Source organism: Micromys minutus, assembly GCF_963924665.1.
Source record: "Micromys minutus genome assembly, chromosome: 6".
Lineage (NCBI taxonomy): Eukaryota > Metazoa > Chordata > Mammalia > Rodentia > Muridae > Micromys > Micromys minutus.
In genome coordinates, this window is record NC_137975.1 from 2,836,772 (window position 1) to 2,863,034 (window position 26,263).

The window sequence follows — 26,263 nt, forward strand, 5'->3', positions numbered from 1 at the left end:
CATCCCCTGGCCGTGTCCCGAAAGTCAGCTGTCAGAGCAGCTCAAATTCTTTTTCACTCCTTGGAGGACATTAGGCAACTTAGAGAAATGGCCAAATGCGTAAGATTTATTCTCGTCAGGTGTGTCACGGGACAACTGGAAGTGTGCTGTGAGGAGCAAAAAGGTTGTGAAAATTTCCAAGCATTTTGTCCAGGTGAAGAGTGGGAAACAAAACAAATATAAGACTTTATCACTTCTACCCAACTATGGCTAAGGAAGGTAGATGTGCACGTGCGTGCATGCATGTGTGTGTGTGTGTGTGTGTGTGTGTACATAGGTGTATGTGTGTGAATGGGTGTATACAGGTGTGGGTGTGATGATTGTGTACAGGTGTATATGTGTGTGTATAGTGTGTGTAGGTGTATGAGTGTGTATAGTGTATGAGTGTGTGTATATGTGTATATATGTGCTTGTGTATGTGAATGTGTGAGTGTGTGTCCAGGCGCATGCATGTGAGTATGTGAGTATGTATGTATGTGCATAGTGTATGAGTGTATGTGCTTGTGTATGTGAGTGTGTGTGAATGTGTGTGTACAGGTGTGTGTGAGTGTATATACAAGTGTGTGTGTGTACAGGTGTGTGTGTGCAGGTATGGGTGTGTGAGTGTGTGTGCATACAAGTGCATTTGTGTGTTTCTAGCTATAGTAAAAGACAAACAACAAAACCAGAGCTCAGAGCAGACTTCATGTCTAGTTTTTTATGTCCGTCCCAGATTATCTTTTAACTCGGGAAAGCTGGCTAAAGGAGACAGTTTTCCTGTGGGGTAGCGAGCCCACCCTGTTACTGTCTTCTCCTGCTTCATTCATTCCCACCCACTCAGGAACCATTGCTTTGCAGGTGTCTGGTACAGGTGAAGCCTTCATTACTTCAGTGACCGTAATCTTTTGCAGAAAACTCTGTTTTTGCTTCTGTCTGTTCCCTGTCGTTGGCTCCTGCCCTTTAGTTTCGACATGCCTTTACAGTACTGAGCTCTGTTGTCGCATTACAAGCTGGGGGGTGGGCTTTCGGTGTGGACTGGGATTATGAAACATCAGGGTCTCTAACGGTCTGAGGTCAAGTTCACGTAAACTCTCCTCACCATTTCGGACCTCTGAGAACGAGTTTGGAAACCCAGGAAACTGAGTGTTGTTCATTCCTGATAGGCCTGCTTTATCCAGACGTGTGCTGAGTGGCTTCTGGTGACTTTATCATAAGCTCCTGGAAGGGCTCAAATCTGTGCACTTTTCTGTGGATTAACATGGAACGTAAATCACAGAGAACGTAAGTTGGTTTACACACCTCTCAGCTTTTACCTCAGGCTGGAGGTTTCCCGGAGCCTGTGGAATCCGCAGAGTCAAGGCTGCCTGTGAATCACTCTGCCGCGTCTTAGTGGAGTCTGTTAAGAGCCTGTCACCCAGGCTCCTGTAATAAATGTGTTCTCATTCTCTCCCCAAACTACCAACTCTCTCTCCCCACCTCCCTGTCTTCAGTTCAATTATGGGGAATCCAATTTATCCTCATTCTCTAAGGCATTTACTTGAAGAAAGAGAGTCCTTGGGCGTCATTGTATGTAATTAGATTTTTGCACCTCTGTATTGTGAATTGGGGTTTCCAATTTTCCACCCTAAAGGGTAAAGGGGTAGTGCTTAGCAACCCAAGATCGTAGCTGATGCTGCAATTCATGAGGACTTACAAATCCCTATGATTTCAGAAACCCAGGAGAAATACACATCGTCATATATTACACCTTAAAATTAACGACATTTTTGGAGGCCTTTTTCTTGTTTACTGATATTTATCGTCACCCATAACCTCGGCAGGTCTTGAGAAACTGTAGGAAGGCCAGGTCAGTGTCTCCTCATGTGTAATGCATCTCCAGTGTTAAAAATTCCTTTTTTTCTTTGATAATTACCGTTCACAATAGAAATCTAACATCTTAAAAACAAACGATTTTTGTTTGTTTTGCATATGACAAGCCACAGATCAAGGGCTAGCTCACTAACATGGAGAAAAGTTATAATTTTCAGAGGTGAGAGAGGAACACAACGAAGAGACCGACTTGTTTTGTGTCTCGTGACACAGAACAGGGTTTTAACTTCTCATGCTGTTTTTTTATGGACTAGTTTTCTAAACGGTGTTGGAACAGAGGAACCTCTCCCCTTTGGAAAGATTCTGGAGTTTAGAGGAGAGGTGTGCAGCCGTCCCATCGTTACCATACTTTAATACGATCAGTTGTAGTGACCCCCAAACATAAAGCCATTGAATTCATTGCTGCCTCCTGACTGTAATTTTGCCACTGTTACGAACAGAGATGTAAGTATCTGAAACTTCTGATGGCCTTAGATGACACCTGTGAGGGTCATTCAGCCTCCCAAAGGGGTTGAGACGGAAAACGGCTGCGTTAAAGATGTTAGTTACCGCTGTGATACTGAGAGTCATGGGGAGTGAAAGCTAACGCATCATAAACAAATAACTGACAAATAGATTCCAGTGAATCATTGCGGGTGTTGGGCACTGTCACTCAAAGAACCTTCTAGAATGAAAAAAAAAAAAAACCCTGAAATTCATATTCTTCAGCCTTTACACAAACTTCAGCCAGACTCTCACACGTTTCTCATCTTTATAAACTGATCAAATCAAAACAAACCAAAGATGTGATGTTAATCATTTCAGATATTTTCACGGGGAAAACCTTGTCTAAAAGCTTAAGAGGAGTTAGCCTGTAAGATTCTGATTTCTGTAAACAATTATTTGTTGGGCTTTATGGTATATGCCTTCATATAAGTAATGAACCCCCAAATTCCATCCTTCCTAGGATGATATTATGGGTTTATTATTATTATAATACATTGTGATGCTCTTTAGTCTTGAATATTTATTCAGCTGTTCTCCCAATCATTTGGCAAATATTTGTTGAGTATACAAATACAGCCTGCCCTTGGAGGAGAGATGAGCCGTATTTAAACATCTGGAGCAAAAGTAGTGCACTGTTTGGGAGAATGCTGAAGTTGGTGAGGTTGTTTCCATCCAGCCAGATCTGAAAAGGATCCTTTTGGGCTGGCGTCGGCCTCTGTGTGAAAATGGCCGACAGAATTCAGAGAGGAGAAAGGAATAGACAAGGTTTGGGGTGTATGACAGGTGGGCTTGGGGTCTCTCACTGTCAGGCTGAGGAGAACTACTGAAGGGTGTCACACAAGAAGTGATGTGATCTGACGGCTCCATGTCCCTGAAACGTGGCACGCCAGGACCCAGGGAGCTGTGACTTCTGTCACTAATGAGGTCTGCTCCTTACATCATTCAGAAGAGAGGCTCAGTGCCAGGACTCTCTTTAGCACACACTCACTCACTTTAGCATCTGGGCCTCTGCAGCTGGTGTCAGCTTTATCTTCAACGACTCCCGGTGAACACAGTGTTTTTGCTTCTCCTATGCTGTCTGTACTGGCTGGTTTTGTGTCAACTTGACACAAGCTGGAGTCATCACAGAGAAAGGAGCCTCAACTGGGGAAATGCCTCCATGAGATTCAGCTGTAAGGCATTTTCTCAACTAGTGATCAAGGGGGGAGGGCCCAGCCCATTGTGGGTGGAGCCATCCCTGGCCCAGCCCATTGTGGGTGGAGCCATCCCTGGGCTGGTAGACCTGGGTTCTATAAGAAAACAGGCTGAGCAAGCCAGGGGAAGCAAACCAGTAAGTGACATCCCTCCATGGCCTCTGCATCAGCTCCTGCTTCCTGACCTGTTCCAGTCCTGACTTCCTTTGGTGATGAACAGCGATATGGAAGTATAAGCTGAAAAAATCCTTTTCTCCTCAACTTGTTTCTTGGTCCTGATGTTTGTGCAGGAATAGAAACCCTGACTAAGACACATCCCCTTATCCTAGACTCTAGCCCTTCTTAGAATCTGTTGCTACTGCACAAATGGAGTGTTGGCTTTGTTTCCCCTGTCTTTAGGGATCTGTGCCTCAGTTTCAGTGTTTCCCTCTTCTGACTGCACAATTTGTTCCTGTTTTATCACAGAGAGCTAAGTAATTTCGCCTTGCTGGGCTGCCTGCACAGAGAAAATTCAGAGATTCTTACGATGTTGAGAGTTAATCATGGCTCAATAGAGGATAGGTTGGCTGAGGTGGGGGAAAGGGGACGGATCTAAGAGGCAGTGTAAAGGGGCTGGAGAGAGGGCTCAGCAGTTAGGAACACCCCTTGGTGTTTGGCGGAAGGACCCAAGCTCGGTTTCCAGCACCCACACCATGTAGCAGCTGTCTGAACGGCCGCTCCAGGGGGATCTGATGCCCTCTACTGGTCTCTGTGGGTACCTGCACACCCACGGCGTATAAGACACAATAAGACTAAAACTTCAAATAGTGTAGAAATAAAAGTAACAGGTTCTGCTTGAACCTAGGAGTGAGAGTTTCATTTCACGTGCGTATGAAAACATTTGGTTTTGGAAGGGTAAGTACCTTTTCTGTAGAAAGTTGAGCTTTGTGTCTGGAGCCGTGGAAGAGGCCTTTTGGTTTTAGTGGGGATTTTGCACTATGGTGCCCAGCACAGGCTGGCGCCACCAAGTAGGATTCGCAGAATTGCACGTGTGTTGACAGCGCTGTGTTCCTAGTGGAGAAGAAGCCAGTCCCCTCATGGCAGCTTTTCGGTGACCCATTAGCCTCCTTGCGCTGGAAGCACCGGCAATGTGGCTTCCGTCAGACCGGATTCGGGGGCTCCTTATCTGTGCTTTGCAGGTGTGAGGACCGAGGCTCAATGTAGCCCAGATGCCAACTGTGCCTCTTGCCTTCAGTTGGTTAATGTTACTGTTTTATGTAGTCGAAGTCTTTCACTTTAGTTTGGTTTTTTTGAGACAGGGCCTGGCTATTTAGCCCACACTGGCATCGAACTGCCAAACGCTGGGATTATAGGCATGGTCCGCCATGCCTGGCCTTAGGTGGTTGATTTTTAACTCAGGGATACACACAGGACAACTTAAGCCAAACATCGATGGAAACGCAGGTGATATTTGTTTCAGCCCTGCAGTGGGTGGGACAACTGTTATGCGAGATGTGCCCAAAGAGTCCAGTCAACAGACTGCTTTCTTATCTTCTGTTTTCTTACTTTATTATTTCACACCGAGGGGTGTCTCCTGGTTGGCTAGCATTGTCCCCAACATTCTGGTCACTTTTCGTCACTGTGTGCCAGCAACGGGACCAAGTACTTTCAGTGAGGCGTTTTGTGTGATTCTTAACAATAATTCTGTGAAGCTACTGCTATTTTTTTTCATGTGAGAAAGATGAACAGGAAACTCCTGTGAGACCATGCAGCCAGCAAGTGGCAGAAATACTTGCACCATCTTTGCCTGAGTCTAGAGTCTGTCTTCCCACCGCACTGGTATTGTTGACCCAACTCTAGGCTTTACTTTTTTTTTTTAATTTTAACATTTCAAATGTCATCCCCTTTCCCAGTTTCCCCTTTGGGTCTCCCTTCTCCCTTCCCCCCTCCCCCTGCTTCTATGAGGGTGCTCCCTCTCCCACCCACCTACCACTCTCTCCTCACCGCCCTGGCATTCCCCTGCACTGGGGCATCGACCTACACAGGGCCAAGGGCCTCTCTTCCCACTGATGCCTGACAATGTCACCCAGGCTTTGCTACCCAGGCTTTGCTATGGTCCTCAGAGTCTTCACATTGGGTGCTTCCGTAGGTCCAGACAGGTTTAATTTAATGTCTAGTTGCATTTTAGATCGACTTTGGAGTTTTCCCTCCGTGGATCTTTTGATACTATTAGCCGTTTTATTTACATTTGAACTAGTCATTAAGTAAATGCAAGAAATCTACAATCTTTTCTTTGTAAGAGTGACTTGATGCTGATATGTTGAGGATGTCACATGTAGATAATCAAATCCCAGGAACATTTTTTCCTCATCCCTTAAGAGGCTGGCATTAAGGTACCACAGAAGAAGCAGGGTATACCTGTAGGAGGCTTGGGGAGGTGGTATAAAATTGGCTTTAATAGCTTCATAGAAATCATCATCAAAGGACGGCCACCTTCTTTCTTTTCATTCTTGTGCTTGTAAGAGAGAAAACATTAGCATCCACAATTAGCCTGGTCCTCTTCAGACAGACCAAATGGTGTCACCTGGAATTAGAGGGCAAATTTTTCTCGCCATTTACACTCTCAGTGTGGGAATTCTCCAAGATTTCCCACTCCTGTGGAAGAAAATTATAGACGAGGGTATAGGATTACTATTTATGCATTGTAATAAAAGCTAATAAAATAATAACCAATTAGATGCTTATAAAGCCTGAGTATATTAAAGTATTATGCAAATCCTGATTAATTGTAATACCATAAACTCAGGGAGCAAGCAAAAGAATGCTTGATTCAAATTATAGGGGCTTTTATTTGCATTTCTACAGAATCTGTTATTAGTGGGTCTCAAAGGACCTTACAAGTAATAATTACTAAAGCCCATAAATATAGCTCATAAATGTCATTTTATTAAGGGAATACAAAAGAGCTCCCCTTTCTCATACACATTATAAGACTGAAAAATGCCCAAGAGCGGGCGTGTCAGCCTGTAGAGGGTCTTGGTAGGCATAGGTGTTTGGCTCTGATTTCACAGGCACACAAACAGTTGGCTGTGGGAGTCAAGGTTCTCCTGCTGAGCATCTCCAAATACCTGGCTCAGATTCTTCATTTCTTTCTGAAATTTACATGGGGAATAGCTCTGCATAACTCTTGCCTGTAAGGTTCATTTTAACATTCCTCTGTCAACTGAAACATCAGATTTGAAAAGCAAAAGTTAAGCCAAGCCCCCTATGAAGTATTTAAAAATATTTTGGAGTGTTATCCCTGGTTTATTTTTCCTCAGGTCCCTATCCTACCCAATGCAAGCTGTAAGTGCTTGTCAGAACAGATAGTGATGAAGACATTTATCTCTGTCCTTGGAAACAAGCACAGCAGTGGCAAGTACGGAGATCCCGTCTGGTTCAGAACGCTCCCATCTCCTGCACTAAGCAGGAAAGGCAACTGGATCTCCCCTTCCTCCAATGCTAGGTCCTACATGATGGACAGCAACGTTTACCCCTGGTGTCAAGACACCAAAATGTCGCTGCTGGTCAGTGTGGCGATGTCGTTGTGTCTTCAAGACCATGCTTCCCTGTCACCTAGACTCAGGGAATGTGGACTCACGTCTACCTACCTACTCCGTGGCCAGGGATGGTGGGCCTGGAGAGGCGAGGGAGTTGGCTGACGTTAGATGGGCGGTTTCTATCTCACAGAATGGCTTCCACAGTCTCTGCCTCTAGACCTTTAAGTCGGTTCTTCTCTACCTCACAGCAATCACACGACACTTTGTGTCACAAAAATCTCCTAAGCACAAGACTCTCTCTCTTCCTCCCTCTCCCTCCCTCCCACTGTGTGTGTGCACGTATGTGTGTGTGCATGTTTGTGCACTTTGTGTGTGTGTGTGTGTGTGTGTGTGTGTGTGTGTGTATGTGTGGAGGCTAAAGATTGATGTCAAATGAGTTTCTCAGTTGCTCTCCACTTTTTTCTTACAACTTTATTTGAAAAAGAGAGACACATGTACAGATTTTTACAAGCATTTTGGCATAAAACTATATGAACATATTTTTGTCAGTACTTGATTTTTTTTAAAGGTTTGATAGTGTGCATTGAAATCTTACTAGTTACCATAAGCATACAGTACATGTAAAACAAAACGTACCATGGAAATAGTCAAAGTTTTCTTGGTGTGTATAGATTAGACATAATGATATCTTCTTAGCTCTCAAGTTATTAATGATTTAGGGTCTAGGTGTACTCCACTCTGAGTGGGTGCTGTACACTTGTTGTTGTTGTTGTTGTTTTCCCCTACGGACTGAGGCTTTCACTTTTTGGCCTTTCTTTTTTTGAGCTTCATATGATCTGTGACTTGTTTCTTGGGTGTTCAGAGCTTTCTGGGGTTAGTATCCAATTATCAGTGACTGCATATTATGTCTGTTCCTTTGTGACTGGGTTATCTCACTCAGGATGATATTCTCTAGATACATCCTTTTTCCCCCCCTGGGAAGTTCATAAACTCATTGTTTCTGATAGCTGAGTAGTACTCCATTGTGTAAATATACTACTTTTTTTTTTTTTTTTTTTGTATCCATTCATCTACTGAAGGACATCTGGGTTCTTTCCAGCTTCTGGCTATTATAAATAAGGCAGCTATGAACATGGTGGAGCATGTGTCCTTATTGTATATTGGAGCATCTTTGGGGTATATGCCCAGAAGTGGAATAACTGGGTCTTCAGGTTATTCCACTACTATGTCCAATTTTCTGAGGAACCACCACACTGATTTCCAGACTGGTTGTATCAGCTTACAACCCCACCAACAGTGGAGGAGTGTTCCTCTTTCTCCACATCCTCGCCAGCATCTGCTGTCATCTGAGTTTTTGATCTTAGCCATTCTGACTGGTGTGAGGTGGAATCTCAGGGTTGTTTTGATTTGCATTTCCCTGATGGCTAATGATGTCGAGAATTTCCTTAGATGCTTTTCAGCCATTCGATATTTCTCAATTAAGAATTCTTTGTTTAGCTCTGTACCCCATTTTTTAATAGAATTGTTTGATTCTCTGGAGTCCAACTTCTTGAGTTTTTTGTATATATTGGATATTAGACCTCTATCAGATGTGAGATTGGTAAAGACCTTTTCCCAGTCTGTTGGCTGCCGTTTTGTTTTCTTGACAGTGTCCTTAGCCTTACAGAAACTTTGCAATCTCATTAAGTCCCATTTCTCGATCCTTGGTCTTAGAGCACAAGCCATTGGTTTTTTGTTAAGGAATTTTTCCCCTGTGCCTATGTTTCTAAGGTTTTCCCCGCTTTCTCTAATAGTTTCAGTGTACTGGTTTAATGTGGAGATCTTTGATCCACTTGCACTTGAGCTTTGTACAAGGAGATAAGAAAGAAAACACCCATGCCTACCAAGACCCTCTACAGGCTGACACGCCCACTTCTTGGGCATTTTTCAGTCTTATAATGTGTATGAGAAAGGGGAGCTCTTTTGTATTCCCTTAATAAAATGACATTCTTTTGCATGCTGAGTACCATTTGAGCCAACATCATTTGTTGAAGAGGCTGTCCTTTTCCCATTGAATGATTTTAGCTCCTTTGTCAGAAATCAGGTGACCATATGTGTGAGGGTTCATTTCTGGATCTTCTATTCTGTTCCATTGATCAACCTATTTCTGTACCAGTACCATGCGGTCTTTTAGCACAATTGCCTTGTAACATAGCTTGATTTCAGGGATGGTGATTCCCACAGATGTTTTCTTGTTGTTGAGGATGGATTTTGATATTCTGGATGAATTTGCAAATTTGTCTTTCCAATTCTATGAAGAACTGAGTTGGAATTTTGATGGGGATTGCATTGAATCTGTAGATTACTTTTGGTAAGATGGCCATTTTTACAATGTTGATCCTTCCAATCCATGAGCATGGGAGATCTTTCCATCTTCTGAGATCTTCTTCAATTTCCTTCTTCATAGATTTGAAATTCTTGTTTTTTTTTTTTTTTTTTTTTTTTTGAGACAGGATCTCTCACTGAAACTGAATCTCACTAATTTAGCTAGACTCCTGGTCAGCAAGTCCCAGTACCCTCCTGTCTCCATCTCCCCGGGGCCAGCATTTTTACAGGGGTGTTGGGGGGGGTCTCAGGCAGGTCTCTGTATTTGCCAACACTTTATGTATTTCAAATCTAGGACCGTGGAGGCAAAAAGACTGGAGGCTCAGCTTCCAAGTTCTGAATACAAACGAGAGATGTGTTCACAGAGTCAGGAAGGATGGGCTCTGAGGTTACTGTCATGTAGGAGGATAAATATCAAGATAGAGTGTCCAGGAGGCAAGTGAGTGAAATGTACACTGAAAGACTCCTGCGACCACTGACCGCCAGATCCTTGGGGACTCTCAAGCTCTTAGTGTGATGCTGAATGAAGGAGGGTTCAGAGCAGGAACAGTGTTTCCACATGACACAGGCAACAGGTCAGCGTGGTGTTTGGGAGATGGGGGGTAGTCAAAGTAACTTGATATCTATTCTGGGAGGCATGCTATAGTTCAAAATTCCAATTTTCATATTTTCCCCCAGGGAAAACGGAGGCTTCTATCAAAAACTTCAGTCCCTATTACAGCCGCCAATATTCTGTGGCTTTCTGCAATCACATCCGCAGCGAGGTGGAACAGCAGAGAGATTTAACCTCACAGTTTCTGAAGACCAAGGTAACCCATGAGCACTGATCTTCCCCTCGCTGGAGAAAGGGTTATAGACGCTAATATTTGAATTATTTGAATTACAGTTCTTAAAACTACACCAAAATCATTTTATGCTAAAAAAAAAAAAACCCCTGAAGTGAGAATATATGATCTCTTCTTGATTATATGATCAGTCTAAACAGAAAGACAGAAGGTTCAAATCTCACTGCGTGTTTTTTCTCACTGGTTTGGTACAGGAAATTTAGCTTGCTGTTGTGAAGGTCAATCTAAAAAAAAAGACAAAACAAAACCATGATTACATTTGTTTTGGTCAATGATCAAACACGATTCCCCCTGAGTTGTCTTTGATCTAGTATGTGAATTTCAAAACTCCCTCCCTTCCTGGAGTTTATGTTCAGACGGAAGGGACAGACTGTATACAGTGGAAGAACTTGGGGGTGCTAAGAGGATCAAAGCATCAGACACAAATGAAGTAAGACTCTTGTGTGGGGGAAGTTGTGATGACGGAACAGAGCAGGTGGGTTGAATCTGTTGAACAAGAGTCCCAAGAAGTTGGAGCCGGAAGTGGAAAGGTCGTCCAAGACTCTAGGAGCTTGCCCAGAGCTCTGTGAGTGAGGGAGAGTATGGGCAGTGACCTTGGGGAGACAGGGAGGGACCAGAACCCTTAGGACCAATGTAAGGGCTTGGTTTTCAGAGTGATGGGAAGTTCCACGACAGGGTACCACATGCAGGCTGAATTTTAAGTGTGTAGTTTGTCGTTATTCTTTTTGCTTTTATTTTTAACGGGCTCTCCAAAAAGACTAAACCATGAGGGTAAAAAGGAAGTGATAGCCATTGTGTGTATGTGCGCTTGCGTGTATGAAAATGCGTGTCTGTGAGTGTGGAGGTAAACGGGTGTCATTCCTCAGGAGGAAACTTTGGTTTTGGAAACAGGGGCATGGCCTTTCATGTGAGGGACACACGGGCACGGAGCTGCCTTTTATCAGAGAGGGGTAGGGGTGAGTAGGGTAGGGGGTGTGCAGTCAGTTCATTTTGCCAAAATAAGTTTGAGAAAAAATTTTTTTCTTTTAAAATTATATTTAATTTTTTAAGTCAGTCCTACATATAGGCCTGATGCGCATCCTCTTTTTTATTTTTTAAAAGATATATTTTATCCACCTCCACATCGTGTGTGTGTGTGTGTGTGTGTGTGTGTGTGATTGTGCACTCTTGTTCACAGGTGCCAGGGTGTCTCGAAATGATGTTAGATTCCCTAGAGCTGTAGTTTCAGGTGGTTTTGAGCCATCAGATGTTGGTGCTGGGAACTGAATTTGGATCCTCTGTAAGAGCAGCAAGCACTCTTACTACTGAGCCAGTTCTCAGATCCTGAGATGGTGGTGGTGATGATGGTGGTGATGGTGGTGGTGGTGGTGATGGTGGTGGTGATGATGGTGGTGGTGGTGGTGGTGGTGGTGGTGGTGATGGTGGTGGTGGTGGTGATGGTGGTGGTGATGATGGTGGTGGTGGTGGTGATGATGGTGGTGGTGATGGTGGTGGTGATGATGGTGGTGGTGGTGGTGCTGCTGCTGATGGTGGTGGTGGTGATGATGGTGGTGGTGGTGATGGTGGTGGTGGTGGTGATGGTGGTGGTGATGATGGTGGTGGTGGTGGTGATGGTGGTGGTGATGATGATGGTGGTGATGGTGGTGGTGATGATGGTGATGATGGTGGTGATGGTGGTGGTGCTGCTGATGATGGTGGTGGTGATGATGGTGGTGGTGATGATGGTGGTGGTGGTGATGATGGTGGTGGTGATGGTGCTGATGATGATAGTGATGATGATGATTTTTACATTCCTCTGTGGTCACTCAAGTGGATGGTTGTTCTGATCTGGAGCCCAGTAGACAGATGGAACCTAAGATTGTTAGCTCATAATGGAGGCAGCAGTGAGGTATGAGGGGAGGAAGACAGAGACAGAGTGGAAAGGCACCGGACTCAGCAGCATTTGCAGATCCCAAAGAGGAGAGAATCTGAGCAAAAGCACTAAGAAGAAACTCCCCGAGGAGAAGGACAGGGATGAATGGTGTCATGAACCAGCTATGACTGAGGGTCTGAGTTAGCCACAGAATTCAGTAGCACGGGGATCCCTGAATTAAAAAATAGTCTCAGAATTTAGAGAGACCACATGGCAGCTCACAGACACCCAGAACCCCAGATCTCAAGTTCCCAGTGATCTGATGCCCTCTTTTGTTCTTTAGAGAAAACACACACACGGTACATATACATGTACACACAGGGAAAACATACACATTAAATAAATAAATCAATCCAAGAATGCAAGTTCCAACCGTGCATGGTGGGTGTGGCCATAGCCTCAGCCCCGGGGAGACAATGTAAGGTAGATCACTGGGTCCCAGAAACTGGAGACCAGCTTTAAGCAAAACCAATGCAGATTCTATTTCCGGAACCAGAGACTCAGACATGGTAAGTCTATCAGGAGACCACAGTTCTGACTAAGTGGCTTGAATGAGAAAAGCTGTAACAAAGTTGTCTTCAGCCTTATTTAAAGAGACCACGAAGGTCTTTCCTATCTTTTCATAAGGCAAGATAGAGGGTGGCCTCATCATCCGTCAGGAGAGTCTTTAAGCCATGGAATTTCAAATGAAATTAATTTCATCTTAAAAGAAATAGGCTCGTCTCCTGTATAATTCATATGCTTTTTCCCCCCTTTTTTTCTTTTTTTTTCTTTAAAGTAAGGCGATAAGTTTTGAAGAGAGGAGTCAGTGTGGCATTGGTGACATGTCAGATAAGGGCACATTCCTGTACTTTACAATAATAAGAAAACTGAACAGGAGAGCAGGATGCATGTTCTCCTTACACAGGAACCTCGGTAAAGTCATAATGAGGAGACAACTAGGAATTCCTCAAAGCTAATGAATGAGAGATGCTCATGAACATAGGAGACAGAACTGAGAACTAATTGCTGCTGGCTTGCCTTGTTTTTCAACCAAGAACAAACCTCTTAACAAGCAGGATGAAGCCTGACAGTGCTGGCACACGCCTTGAATGCAGAGGCAGAGGCAGGTAGATGTCTGTGAGTTTTGAAACCAGCTTGGTCTACAGAGTGAGTTCCAGGACAGCCAGGGGCTACAGAAAGAAACCTTGTCTCAGAAAACCCCAAACTAATCAACCAGCCAAAACAAAAACAAGAGAAAAATGCAGGAAGACAGGCCAAGTGTTCGCAGACTAGGTCTCCACTACTTTTGGAAAAGGTGGAATGAGAAGGAGGTTATATTGAGTTGTCAATTATTATTTGTTTGAGTCAGGGTCTCTCTGTGTACCCCTGGCTGGCCTGGAACTCACAGAGATCCATCTGCCTTCCAAGAGCCCAATGGAAGGTATGTGCCATCACGCCTGATACAACTGTCAATCTGATATCTAGAATCACTGGAAAGAGCATCCTAATGCGAAATTACCTACACCGACTTGGCCTGTGGTTATGTGTCTTGGGTATTTTCCTATTGTTCCAATAAGACGCCATCACCAAAACAACTTAGAGAAAAAAGAAGAATTTATTTGGAGATCACAGTTCCAGAGAGCTAGAGTCCATAATTGTTATGGCAGCAGGTAGGCAGGCAGGCAGACAGGCAGACAGGCAGGCAGGCAGACAGGCAGGCAGACAGGCAGACAGGCAGACAGGCAGACAGGCAGACAGGCAGACAGGCAGGTAGGCGCACAGTAGCTGAGTGTTGAGATACAACCACAGGCAGAGAAAGAGAGACTAGGGATGGGGCAAGCCTTTTGAAACCTCAATGCTTACTCCTTCAAACACACCACAAAGCCATATACTTTCTTTCAACAACACCACACCCCTCAATCCTTCCCAAACAGTTCCACCAAACTGAAACAAAATATTTAAACATATGAGCCTCTGGGGTCATTCTCATTCAAACCACCACATTAAGTCTGTGGAGATTATCTTTGTTGTCGATTGATAAGGGAAGACCCAGCCTCCCACTGTGGGCAGCACCATTGAGCTATGCAAGAGAGTTGAAAGCAATCAATCAATCAATCAATCAATCAATCAATCAAGCATCATGTGCTTGTCATAACTTTTTTTTTTTTTGCTCTTGACTGGATTTGATGTGGCTAGCTGCTTCAGTTCCCTGAAACTGTGGCCTGGAGCTGCAAGCCAAACAACTTCTTTATTCTCAATTGCTTTTGGAAGTCAAGAATATTTTTTATCACAACAGAAATTAAACTGGGACAATAGGAAAACAGCTGACTGATTGTAGACGTAACCTTGAAGCATGTCAGTGAGTTGCAGTGGATACTCGTAAGGTGAACTCAGCACACTGCCTTAGTCAGTCACAGTTTACAAGTATTTATTAAGCTCCATATGCATGCAAAGAATATACCTTCCACCATATGCTCCCATTCCTAATCTGTGCAGAAGGAAATGAAAATCAGAACAGTACCATGCAACAAGTGTCTGCGCTTTCTTTGAAGGAAGGGGAATCCATGGTAGCCAGAAGAAAACAACAGTTTTCCCCAGGATCACTGCACACCATAATTTCCTAAATTATTCATTGACTATTATGAACAATAAACTTTTGGCAAGGTGTATTATCTTTTGTTGTGACAATTAATCAGATCTGTCTTCTTTAAGCCCCCACTGGAACCAGGAACTGTTTTGTATGAAGCCGAGCTCTCACAGTTTGCTGAAGACATCAGGAAATGGAAGGACAGATACATTGTTGTTAAAAATGATTTTGCTGTGGACAGCTATGAGAACAAAGAGGTAAGAACCAACAGTTCTTGGAGGATTTTTAAAACATGGGCTATGTTACTTGGTATGCCTTGGCAGCTGACTGATTGGATACTCACCTCAATTAATAGGTGTTTGTTGAGTATCTACTTTCTGCCCAAGGTCTTATATGGATCTGACTGACTAGCAGTTGCAGTATAGGAAGAAAGGCTTGGGGAAAAATGGTGGCAGATGAAGGTGGGGATAGTTTGTGTTAAGTGACCGTGTTTGATCTAAGAGCTTGTTCGTTGATTATTCATTCAACCTCAAGGCTCTTCTCAGTCTGCAGCTTGTCACTGCTCTCTGCTCTGCCTCAGCCTCCCACTCTTAAGCACCCCATCTGATCCATGGCTGGGAAGTTATTATTCAGTAAGATAGAGACTGCATTGTAGGGGTTCCAACAAAGTTAGAGGACCCTGAAAATTTCAGTCCACTTAGAATTAGGGATTTTTTTTCTTAGTTAGACTTCTTTTCCAGACTCCTTGTCTTGTCTTTACCAAATGAAAACAGCATCATCATCATCAACAAGATAGGTGTGTAAAGCATCTATACCTGGAGGACTTGAGGTTTTAATGTTTCTGATTTCTGTCCTCCTGTAGAGGTTATGTTTAGCTAGATCAGAAAGGGCACATGCAGTGGATTTTGGAAGTCTAAAGCTTCGTCAAGTGTGTCACTAATTAGAAGTAAACTCTGGACTTAGCTGTCTCCGAGCCTCAGCTGAACTCACAATGGGATCAAATGATCCAGCAGATCCCTGAGCGCTCATGCTGAGTTTCTCATTCACTCATGTTCTCAAGTGTCCGGGAAATGCCTGCTTCCATTAGGATTCCACTTGATCCTTAATCCATGCTCCCAACACACTACAAGCAGTGTTAACAAATTATCATTGGCTTTTCGTAGACAGCATAGAGTGTCCCCTTACATGTCTGGGACAGATGGAGTATCTCAATGACATCTCAATGACATTATGGGCTTTGACTTACATCTTTGACAGTTACCAGATGCATGCCTTTAGCTAAGTTCCATATGGCCTCTAGTTTCAGTTTTCTTTTCTGCAGACTGGCAAGCTTAGCTCCTTCAAATGAAATAAAAGAATGCACTGAAGCACCGAGCATCTGGCTAGCCCACGGTTTAGTCCAGGGCTAGCCCATGATGTAGTGCAGAACAGAGCAATTATTTCTATTCATGCTACTAACTAATTGAGAAAGCTTGTTATCAGATTTATTGAGCGTTTCACCTCATTTGACAGTAAGTGAAATTTCTTTGTGAATTAAAATTTGGTGATTTCCCCCCAACCCCACTTTTAAAGATGTTCTCCCTCAATTTGAAATTTATTCTTTCTTTTCATTGCTCATTATTTTCAACTAATTTAAGTTATAAAGATATGATGAGTAAATTTGATCATGATTAGATATTTCTAAATGTATTTAAATGAAAGTCCATATAGCTTGTCACCAGCATTTGACATTCTAACAATAAACATCCTGTTTGTTAATTTATAGACATATTTTTAAAAAAATCACACATGAGAGTTAGACATTAACTATTTATAAATGTCTTGTTATTTTATTGAGAGTCCAATTTGGCATTGAGCACAGGAATATCAATATGTTCTCATTTTATAATTTATCCCAATCACCTCACATTTGCTGGGGTTTGACAGACACACGGATGAGTCTGGAATCTGCCACTTATGGTTGGGAGGGTGCACATTATTCGACCTCTGTGAATTTGAGTTTTCTCACTTGTAGAGATAATACCATAGTGCTGTCCTGAGAATCAAATGATAATGTGTATAGATACTTATTATAACCCCAAACAAAATTCAGAGTGGAGTGCTGTCTGAATCAAATTACTTCTCACTATCCCTAAACCACTCAAAGATAGATTCTCCTGTTATGCCCTGGGTCCCCAGTGCATTTAAGCTGCTGATCAGTAGTTCTTCCAAGTATTAAAACATAACTCTCAGTGTTTGTTTTGTTTGGGTCTCTCTAGAGCATGTGTTATTGCTATTTTGAGTTTGTTGCCCAGATGAATGTTATTTTAGTTATTCCCAAGGGCACACTTTAGATTGTGGGTCCCACAGTTTCTGGGTTTCAATTCTCAACTTGCCTTCAAGTTACTACTTTCAATAATTTGCCTCGACAATCAGCCTGCCCATTGGGTGTTCATGCTTGCATTTCATCTCATTCATTTGTCCCTGGGCGTGTCAGCATAGGCACTTAGCAGGCCAATGGATTTTATTGGGTTTCTCAGACAGCAGAATGCCTTATTTGCCACCCAGAATGTCTTCTGATGTCTTAAAACGGCACTTTAACTCCAGTGACCTCACTGCAGAACATCCAGTCAGTCACATTGAGGGAAAATGACCACACATTTTATTATGGCAACACTTTTGTGTTTTTGCTGAAACTCCATGATAATCATTGAAGTTTCGTATTCCACAGTTGCCCTCAGCACATATGCCCACATCATTTGACTACTTTGTTACTTTGTGGAGTGTGTGTGTGTGTGTGAAGGGGGTGGGGAGGCAGGGAGGGAGAAAGAAAGGAAGAAGAAGAAGAAGAAGAAGAAGAAGAAGAAGAAGAAGAAGAAGAAGAAGAAGAAGAAGAAGAAGAAGAAGAAGAAGAAGAAGAAAGATATATATATATATATATATATATATATATATATATATATATATATATATATAGAGAGAGAGAGAGAGAGAGAGAGAGAGAGAGATTACCAACATCATGATTATCAGAATAAGTCAGAGACATCAAGTGGTGAACATTATACAGACATGTAGATGCTACTACTCCTGCACTTTCCATTAGGGACACATCTCCTATGAATCTTCATGAGGTTAGAGACGCTGGTTTCTCAGGAGTGACCATCAAACAGATGCCACCAATGGGAGGGGAGGCCGTTGGTCCTGTGGAGACTCAATACTCAATGTAGGGGAATGCCAGGGTGGGAAGGCGGGAGGAAGTGGGTGGGTGGGTGAGCACCCTCACAGAAGAAGAGGGGATGGGAGATGAAATAGGGGTTTTGCAGAGGAGAAACTGGCAAGGAGGATAACATTTGAAATGTAAATAAATAAAATAACCAATAAAAAATAAAGAAAGCATTTAATTGGAAAAATACCACCTTATAAGCAGCAAGAATGCAAATATAAATAAATAAATAATAAATAACATAGTGTGGGGATATCTATCATTAGGTAAGCGTACACACACACACACATATGTACACACATACATACTTATTTGTATTTTAAGATTTCTGACATTTTCAAAAATATGTATTGGGGAAATCATCTATTCCATGCCTTTTCTTCCTAGGCCTACCAGAAAGGAGCTGTTCCTAAATGCAGGATTCTTCCAGCTGGTGGCAAGGTGTTAACCTCAGAAGAGGAATATAATCTCTTATCTGATAAGCATTTCCCAGACCACACTGGTGAGTCCTTTTTCTCTGAACTTACTTTGTGTAGGTAGACCAGCAGTCCTCAATGAGGAAGAATTGTGTAGGTAGACCAGCAGTCCTCAGTGAGGGAGGAGAACTGTGTAGGTAGACCAGCAGTCCTCAGTGAGAGAGAATGGTTTCTTTTCAGAGACATTTGGCATTGTCTGGAGACTTGGAAGATGTGTGTTGTAGATGATGCTGTTAAACTGCCCACAATGCACAGGGTAACCCTGACGATGACAGATGTGTGGCCTAAGGTACCATTAATGTCAAATGAGTTACTATAACTTGACATGGTACTGTTTCTATAACTTTGCCTCCACTCAGTCACACAGGTACTTGCTGTGTTCCTGGTGCATGGAAAGTGTGTTCTTGGTTGGGTATCTTGGACCCTCAAGGATACACTGTAGAATTTGATAATAACACTCAGGGCAGCAGAAACAAACAGGTCAGGCATCCCATGGGACATGTCCAATTTTGTTTTTCAGTAAGCAAGTCTTGATCTGTTAGGGATTGTAGCCTAATGTTGCTGTGATGTGCAATAAAATTGTCTAATCAGCAGTTACAGGGCCTCAGAACTAAAAGAAAGCATCGCCTTTGTTCTCCAGTGTATGAATAATGCTGAGCACCTGCTTAGAAAGAGCACTGGCCTGAGAACTGGGGGCTGGGCTTTGATGCAACCCCGGTTGTGCTACTTAGCAAATGTTTTCAGGGCTCTGTGTACCTCTGGTTTCTGTTTCTTCTGCTTCAAAATGGAGCTTTGAGCTTGAAAGAAATCGGAAGAATTGTTCCAGCTTTAAAATTCTTTGATTCTCATTCATTTCACTCATTTTTATGTAGAGAAGATGATGGATACTGTACAGGCTAAATAGGGCATTTCATAGAAATTCATGAACTGTGCATAATGTAATAACTCCATCTGCCTTTGTGCGAATCACACCGCACATTCATTACTTGCTTTCTTGAAGGGAGCCCTGGATCCTATTAATGGGCGTGAACATTTCATTAGAATTTATGGAGAACTATGTAATCATTCCTTCAGCTGTTCTTCTGATATAGATTGCTTAGTGCGGTGTTTTTAATAATGCAATTATAGGTAGTACATGGACCATAAACCTAGATTATCAAATTATTGCTAAATAATTCAAGCTAACACAATGTCTTATATACGCTCTACCTAGTACTGTACATGATATTTTCTTTCAACAACTGCCTGTCTGCCATGTTGGCTGTATCTACCTGCCACAGAGAGTGAGGATACCAGCACGTTGACTCTTGAGGGTCTCTCCAGAACTTTCCAGTGTAATCTGCCAGAACAGACAATGTGCTTATGGATTTATTGATGAAATCATATCAGAGGGAATGAAAACACAAGGCTGTGTGACTCATGCCTGGATAGCTCAGGGCTCCACACACAGCATTTGAATGACTTTTTATTGTATGGCATGGCCCTGCTGAGCTTTAAATACAGAGTATTCTACAGTAGATCATTTGTGATATTCTTGTAACTCCACTCAGAAGAAAAATGTAGACGGATGGGATCCAGGAAATTGTTATGGAAGGTTTAGTGGCTGAAATGAGGGAGTTTTCTGGCGACTGGTCAATATGGGAGGAATTGACTTTCCTTGGGGAAGGCACCCGAGGCTAATGGGTAAATAGACGTTCTTTGCAGAACGTTCAGCCAAGGTGCTCTGTCAAAAGTGTCCCTGTGCTTTACTCCAGTGAGTCACTGATGTGGCATTTTATTAGGTAGAATCTGGTTTGCTGCACACGATGGAATCCAGGTTAAATGTGCAAGGTTTTATTATTATCATACAAGCATGTGAGTGTTGCTCCAGGGTCTGTATGGCGGATCCACATACCTGTCCATGACTTGGGCTCTTCTGGCTTTCTCTTCTATTTCCCCTGGGTTTGGGCACTTATTATCACTTATTATTCTAACATGGCTCCTTCCAGATAGCATGAAGGGGAAGAAGAGGGGATGCAGCTCCTTTCCTTAAGGATATCTACAGGAGGTCTGATATGTCCATTCAGGTTATTTTCCACCGGCCAGCGCTTAGGAGCAGTGAGCTACCACACTACAAGGGAGGCTAGAAATGTATGTGACGTTGTCAAAATCCTAAACTTCTTGCTCTGTTAAAAGATAAATAGCTTCAGGGAAAGGGAGTCTCTTTAATGTGTAACTGTTCATTTGTTTGTTTATATGTGCTTTGATTCCTTACTATGTTCTGGTTTTGTGACAGACATCAGTGGGTTCAGCTTGTGTTTCCAAATAATTCTGTCTGTTGCCTTTGGATTTTGAGAACAGGTTCCTGTACTTGTCTTAAAGAAATCTTACCTTGTATTTTTAACAACAATTAATTCTCCAGTAGTTGACTTAGTCCTGAAAGCATCCCTTATGGTTCATATCCATTTCTTGGCATATCTAGCACACTCTAGCCTCTTAGATGATCTTTCTTTCCTTTCTCTCCTAGAGACGGGAGCTCATAGAACACTGTGTCTTATGTGTGCTCCCCAAGATCCTAGGAAGAAGCTGGAGTTTTTAACCAAGTGTGATATCATGTGATAAAGATAAGGCTGGGGTAGCCTTTTTTCTCTTTCTCTTTTTCTCTTTTTTCTTTTCCCTTTCCCTACCTTTCCTTTCTTTCTTTCTTTCTTTTTTTCTTTCTCTCTTTCTTTCTTTCTATCTATCTATCTATCTATCTATCTATCTATCTATCTATCTTTCTTTCTTTCTTTTTTTTTTTTTTTACCACAGGGTATCTCTCTGTAACAGAGCCCTGGCTATCCTGGACTTGCTTTGTAGAGCAGGCTGTCTGTCCTTGCCTGCCTCTGCCTCTCAAGTGTTGGGATAAAAGGTGTGCACCACCATGCCTGGCCTGGGGTAAGGCTTTTGAAGAGAGACATGGTTTCATATAAGTTTCTCAGAACTGGTTTTGAAGAAATAGTTAATTTCCATGTGTACATGTAGAACTCAGCCCTGGGATTGGGCAGCTACTCTACTACCGAACTATACCCATAGCCTCCATGTCTTTCCTCTCAGGGCTACTAAACTTTTCTAGAACAACAGAGCACATCTGCGTAATTAAGTTGTCTGTCTTCTGAGTTGTTCAATTTCTCTATGGGTGAGGATACAAGAATATGCCAGAAGTGGACCTCATCCTCAAGGAGAGACTGATCAGGGAAGGGTACCCCTGAGAATCAAGAATCAGGGCTCATTTACCCACCATATCTCTCCAGCAAGTGCCAGGCACGGAAACTGGCCACTCCCATATTATAGGAGAACAAAAGAGAGCACATGGTTCTATCTTGGTGGCAGGTGCCAGTGAGGGCTTCCCAGAGGAGGTGACTTCTAAACCATTCTTACGAAGGATGGGATGATTTTTCTCTAAAAGGGAATGATGGGAAAGAAGAAGGTGATGAGGACTGTGGGAATCATCTAAGGTGTGCAATGATTGGACAGTAGCTGGAAGGATAAGGACCAAGAGTGTCGGGGAACCGAGCATACAGCTGGACAGGTGCCAGCGCTTAACAGGGAGACAGAGAGGGATGAAGGAAGCCATGACACACAAACGAGGGGTGTGCTCCTGGAAGCCAGTGGGAGGGAACATTGTCCAAAGAATGGGTTGTTGGGAGCCACAGGTGCTACAGATCAACCTAAAAGGACAGTTAGGATTAGGTAAGCTGTGTGCTGGTACCCAAGATGGCCTTCATGACTTCAGTCATCGGGTCCAGGAGCTGGCGTGGCAGGAATCAGACAGTAGCGAGAATAGAAATAGACTGCGCAGTCAGTAAATATCGCTCAGCTTTGCCACAGAGCATTGGGGAACCAGAGCCTGCAAGGAGCAGGTGAGCCTCAGAGGTGACTGGTCTTTGGAGAGTCTTTCAACCTCTGTGTCTCTCTGTGGAGGAGTAGGCTATTCCCGTAGGAAGGAAAGGCTGGGCTAGCAGTAGGGTTGGGAGATGAACCCCATTTCCCTACCATTTTGCTATCCTGTGGCTGCCCCCAGAGATACTTTTCCAGGCTGAAATGAGTGTTTGAGACGCAAGGCTCATGCTTTGAAACTATCTGTGTTCCCATTATTTCTCCAGCTCCTGGTGAGAAGAACTCTCAGCCCTTCGTAGTCCTACCCAAGGCATTCCCGGTGTACCTGTGGCAGCCTTACCTCCGGCATGGCTACTTCTGTTTCCATGAGGCCGCCGAACAGCAGAAGTTCAGCGCTGTCCTCAGCGACTGCATCAGACACCTGAATCACGGTAGGTTCAGCTGCTCTTCCCTAACGGCGACCTTTTCTGAACCGCTTTGCTCAGTCATCTGAGACCATAATCCTTAAAGCCCAGGAGGAAGGGAAAGGGGGCTTTGAGCACATGGATCTCAGTGGACCTGTGATGGCTGGTACAGTACTGTCTCTAGTTATTCATTATCATGACCCCTCCATCAGTAACATAATTCTTTCTACTCCTTCTCCTGGTGTTTCCATTTTGTTTGTTTATTGGGGGGAGGGGTGTTGCTTGTTTTAACTACAGGGTCTTGCTTGGAAATACTAGCTGATCTTTCACTCACTATGCAGCCCAGGTTGCTCCTGACCTCACAGTGCACTTCCTGCCTCATCCTCTTGAGCACTGGGATAATAAACATGTACCAGCTTTCCTGGTGCTCTTAATTATTTGCCGGCAGAAATGTGCCAGTTGACCCTTTGCATCACTTTTCATTGATTTCATTGTTTATTTCGGTGTAACGGTTACTCAATAAAGATGAACAGCATAGTTCATTGTAATCTAATACTTGTTATTCAATTAGCCGTTAGCTTCCCATCACTGTAGCAAATGACGCTTATGTTGGCTTCCATTGACTTTGGCGATCGTTGTCTGTGGTTCAATGGCTCTGTTGCTCTGGGCCTGTGATGAGGCTGTGAATCTCAGCAGGAGAGAGGTGATGGAGAAGAGGGAGTGAGGGTCCCATAATCTGCTTCAAGGACAGGTTCTCAATCATCTTCAAGACCCCTGACTGCTGCATTATGTGGGTTGATGTTAAGGTGCTGCATGATTGGACAGTGGAGAGGTAGGCAGAGAAAAGGTAGGAAAATGGAAGAGGACCAGAGAGAGAGAGGAGAGAGATCAAGATGGAGCTTGAGAAGGATGAGCTGGATCCAGGTGGACCTAATTGGCGTTAGGTAGCTATATGAATATTTTAAGGATTTTATAGGTCTTTAATTTTATATAGAAGGGCAGTCTATATCTTTGTCCATTGGATATAAACTTATTGTGTAGAGGGTTTGTTGATTGAGAATTGAATATATAAACCTGCATGAAAAGCTACTGGGCCTTAGAGTCATGTTTGTGGGGAGTGGTGGGGTAAAGAAACACTTCAGGGCAGAAGTAGCAGGGCAGTTGGAGTGAACCACCTGGGAAGGGAATCTCGTGGAGAATGTAACTCGTGGACTAAGTGACAGAGTCTGTGTGCTCGGCTCCACGCTAGAGCAGCGTCTGAGGAGTGAGACTGTGGGGGCTGAATAGAGAAAAGAGCTTTCTTTTTAAATAATTACTGCAACAGGTGGCACCCAACGTGGGGCACAAACCCACGACCCTGAGATTAATAGTCTCATGATCTACCCATTCTCTTACAAGCACAAAGCTGGGGACCAAGTCTATAACACAGAGCCTTTAGGAGGACTTACCCAGACCACAGAGGCAGCTCTGAAAGCGTGAAGGGATGTAAGGATCCTGGGGAAAACCTGATCGAAAGCTGGGGACAAAGCTCGGTGACAATGAGTGTTCACTGCTCTCACAGAGAACTAGAGCTCAGACCTAGCCCCAGGTTGGGTAGCTCACAATTGCCTATTACTCAGGCTCCAGAAATGTCGGGAAGAGATCATCCTCTGGGACCTCTGTGGACACCGGCGCTCATGTGCACAGACTCACATATAGACACCTGTACATAATTTAAAAGAAAACAACATTTAAAACTTAACTAAAACACAGGATCTTGGGTACTGCCCTCAGATAGTCTAATTCCCTGTGACTGGCAGGAGGCAGGATTTCCAAGTGACGTCACTGAACACACTCGAAGTAGCATGGCTTTCAGTAGCATTATTTTGCTTTTAGATATGGATTTACTTATTTATCTGTGGATAAAATTTTTAAAAAATGCTCACTCCAGTGTGTCATTTTTTGGACATATTTATATGAATATAGGTTGCAGATTACTGACCTGTGTTCCTTGTCAGTCGGAAAGGCAGGCAGTCAAATGTCACAGAGGGGTTTGGTCTATGCCAACCCTGTGTGAGTATAGAATAACAAAGCATGTAAAGTCCTCCCTCAGGAGTTTAAATGCAAATGAATGGAAGAACATTCACCCACACACTCTAACTTGACAGCCAGCAAAGTTAATGTGTTAAAGAGTAACTAGAAATCCCAGCCAAGTAAAGACACACTTACAAATGATCCCAGCTCTGGACTAGCTTAACTTAAGGACTTCCCAGATCGTGGTGGTGCTGGAGTGGTACCCATCGTGGCTGGCTCTGTGCACTGTGATGCTCTGTCTCGATGCTGACAAGAGCTCGCTCGGCTGTGTCACCAGAGCATTTTGGATATTGTGTTTTGTGGTTTTGCAGCCAACCAGTCCACAAAACACCTACCTGTCACTGTATAGGACGAATGTAACACATTGTTGTAACATTGGCTTTGCAGCAGATAATTATTGTACTCAACTGCATGGTTATGTAAGTATTTGAACATGTTTAAGGCAGGCTAGGTGAGATGAGTTACATGTATTTTCTTTCCTTTCTTTGTTTCTTCCTTTCTTTTTTGTTCGAGACAGTTTGTGTAGACCTCACTGTCTGGAACTTACTCTGTAGATCAGGTTGGCCTTGAACTCACAGTGATCTACATACCTCAGCCTACCTAGTACTAGACTTAAAAGCCACTATCCAGCTATATCAGATGCATTTCCAACTTACCCCACTGCAAGCCAAAGAGCATCTGTATGGGTGTGGCCCCGAGGACACACTAAGTAAGCACTTCATCAAGTACTGAGCAATACCACCAGGCTCGTACAGAATTTTAAGTTTGTTTTGCAGGGGAGGTCTCTGAACACAGGAGTTTTGAGCTGAGTCACAGTAAAAAGTACCCCACCACACACACTCTAGCTCATTTTATCATACATACATTTTCATGTTTGGAGATGTCCCTGAGGCTATCAGTTTCACTAAGTGACAGTCACTGGTCTGCATCTCAGCAGTTCTTGGTTTGTATGTGTGTATGCATGTATGTATTCATTCAAGCATGCATGCATGTGGATACATGCATGCCCAATGTATGTATGTGTGTACACACACACACACACACATACACACACACACATTTTTATATGTATATGTATCAGATCTCCACATATGGCATGAATGTGGAGACCCGATGGTAATTTGGGGAGTCTGTTCTTTCCTGTTACCCTTTGGGTTTTAGGGATCAAACTCATTTTGTCAGCTTAGTAGTAAGTACCCTTACTGGCTGAGACCCTTTGCCAGATCCCAATTCTTTGTTTTAATGTGTGTGTGTCAATAGAGAATAAAAAAAAAAAAAAAAGATGTAGCTCCATTTTGCTACAGCAACTCCAAGACTCCAAGTAATATAATATTGACTCTTACCTGGAGCCTTATGAAAATGATTCCCTTATTAGTCTTGTGCCTATATCTTTAATATTTTAGAGTCAGATTTTTGCCAGGCACTAGCTCAGTTTTCAATATACTGGGAACCTTTTGGGTCTTGGTTTAGTAAGAA

General features: G+C 43.2%; 1 protein-coding gene across 2 annotated transcripts in view; it reads left to right on the plus strand.

Moving 5' to 3' along the window:
* Positions 1-26,263, plus strand: part of NIBAN1 (niban apoptosis regulator 1) — a 148,091-nt gene that overhangs the window by 52,873 nt on the left and 68,955 nt on the right. Inside the window, exons 2-5 of one of the 2 annotated variants that reach the window (XM_080917565.1) lie at positions 10,127-10,257; positions 14,900-15,031; positions 18,364-18,478; positions 22,577-22,741. In XM_080917565.1, coding sequence (XP_080773691.1) covers positions 10,127-10,257; positions 14,900-15,031; positions 18,364-18,478; positions 22,577-22,741 — 543 coding nt within the window. The remainder of the gene's footprint in view (positions 1-10,126; positions 10,258-14,899; positions 15,032-18,363; positions 18,479-22,576; positions 22,742-26,263) is intronic. The other variant, XM_080917566.1, reaches the window with a different exon arrangement.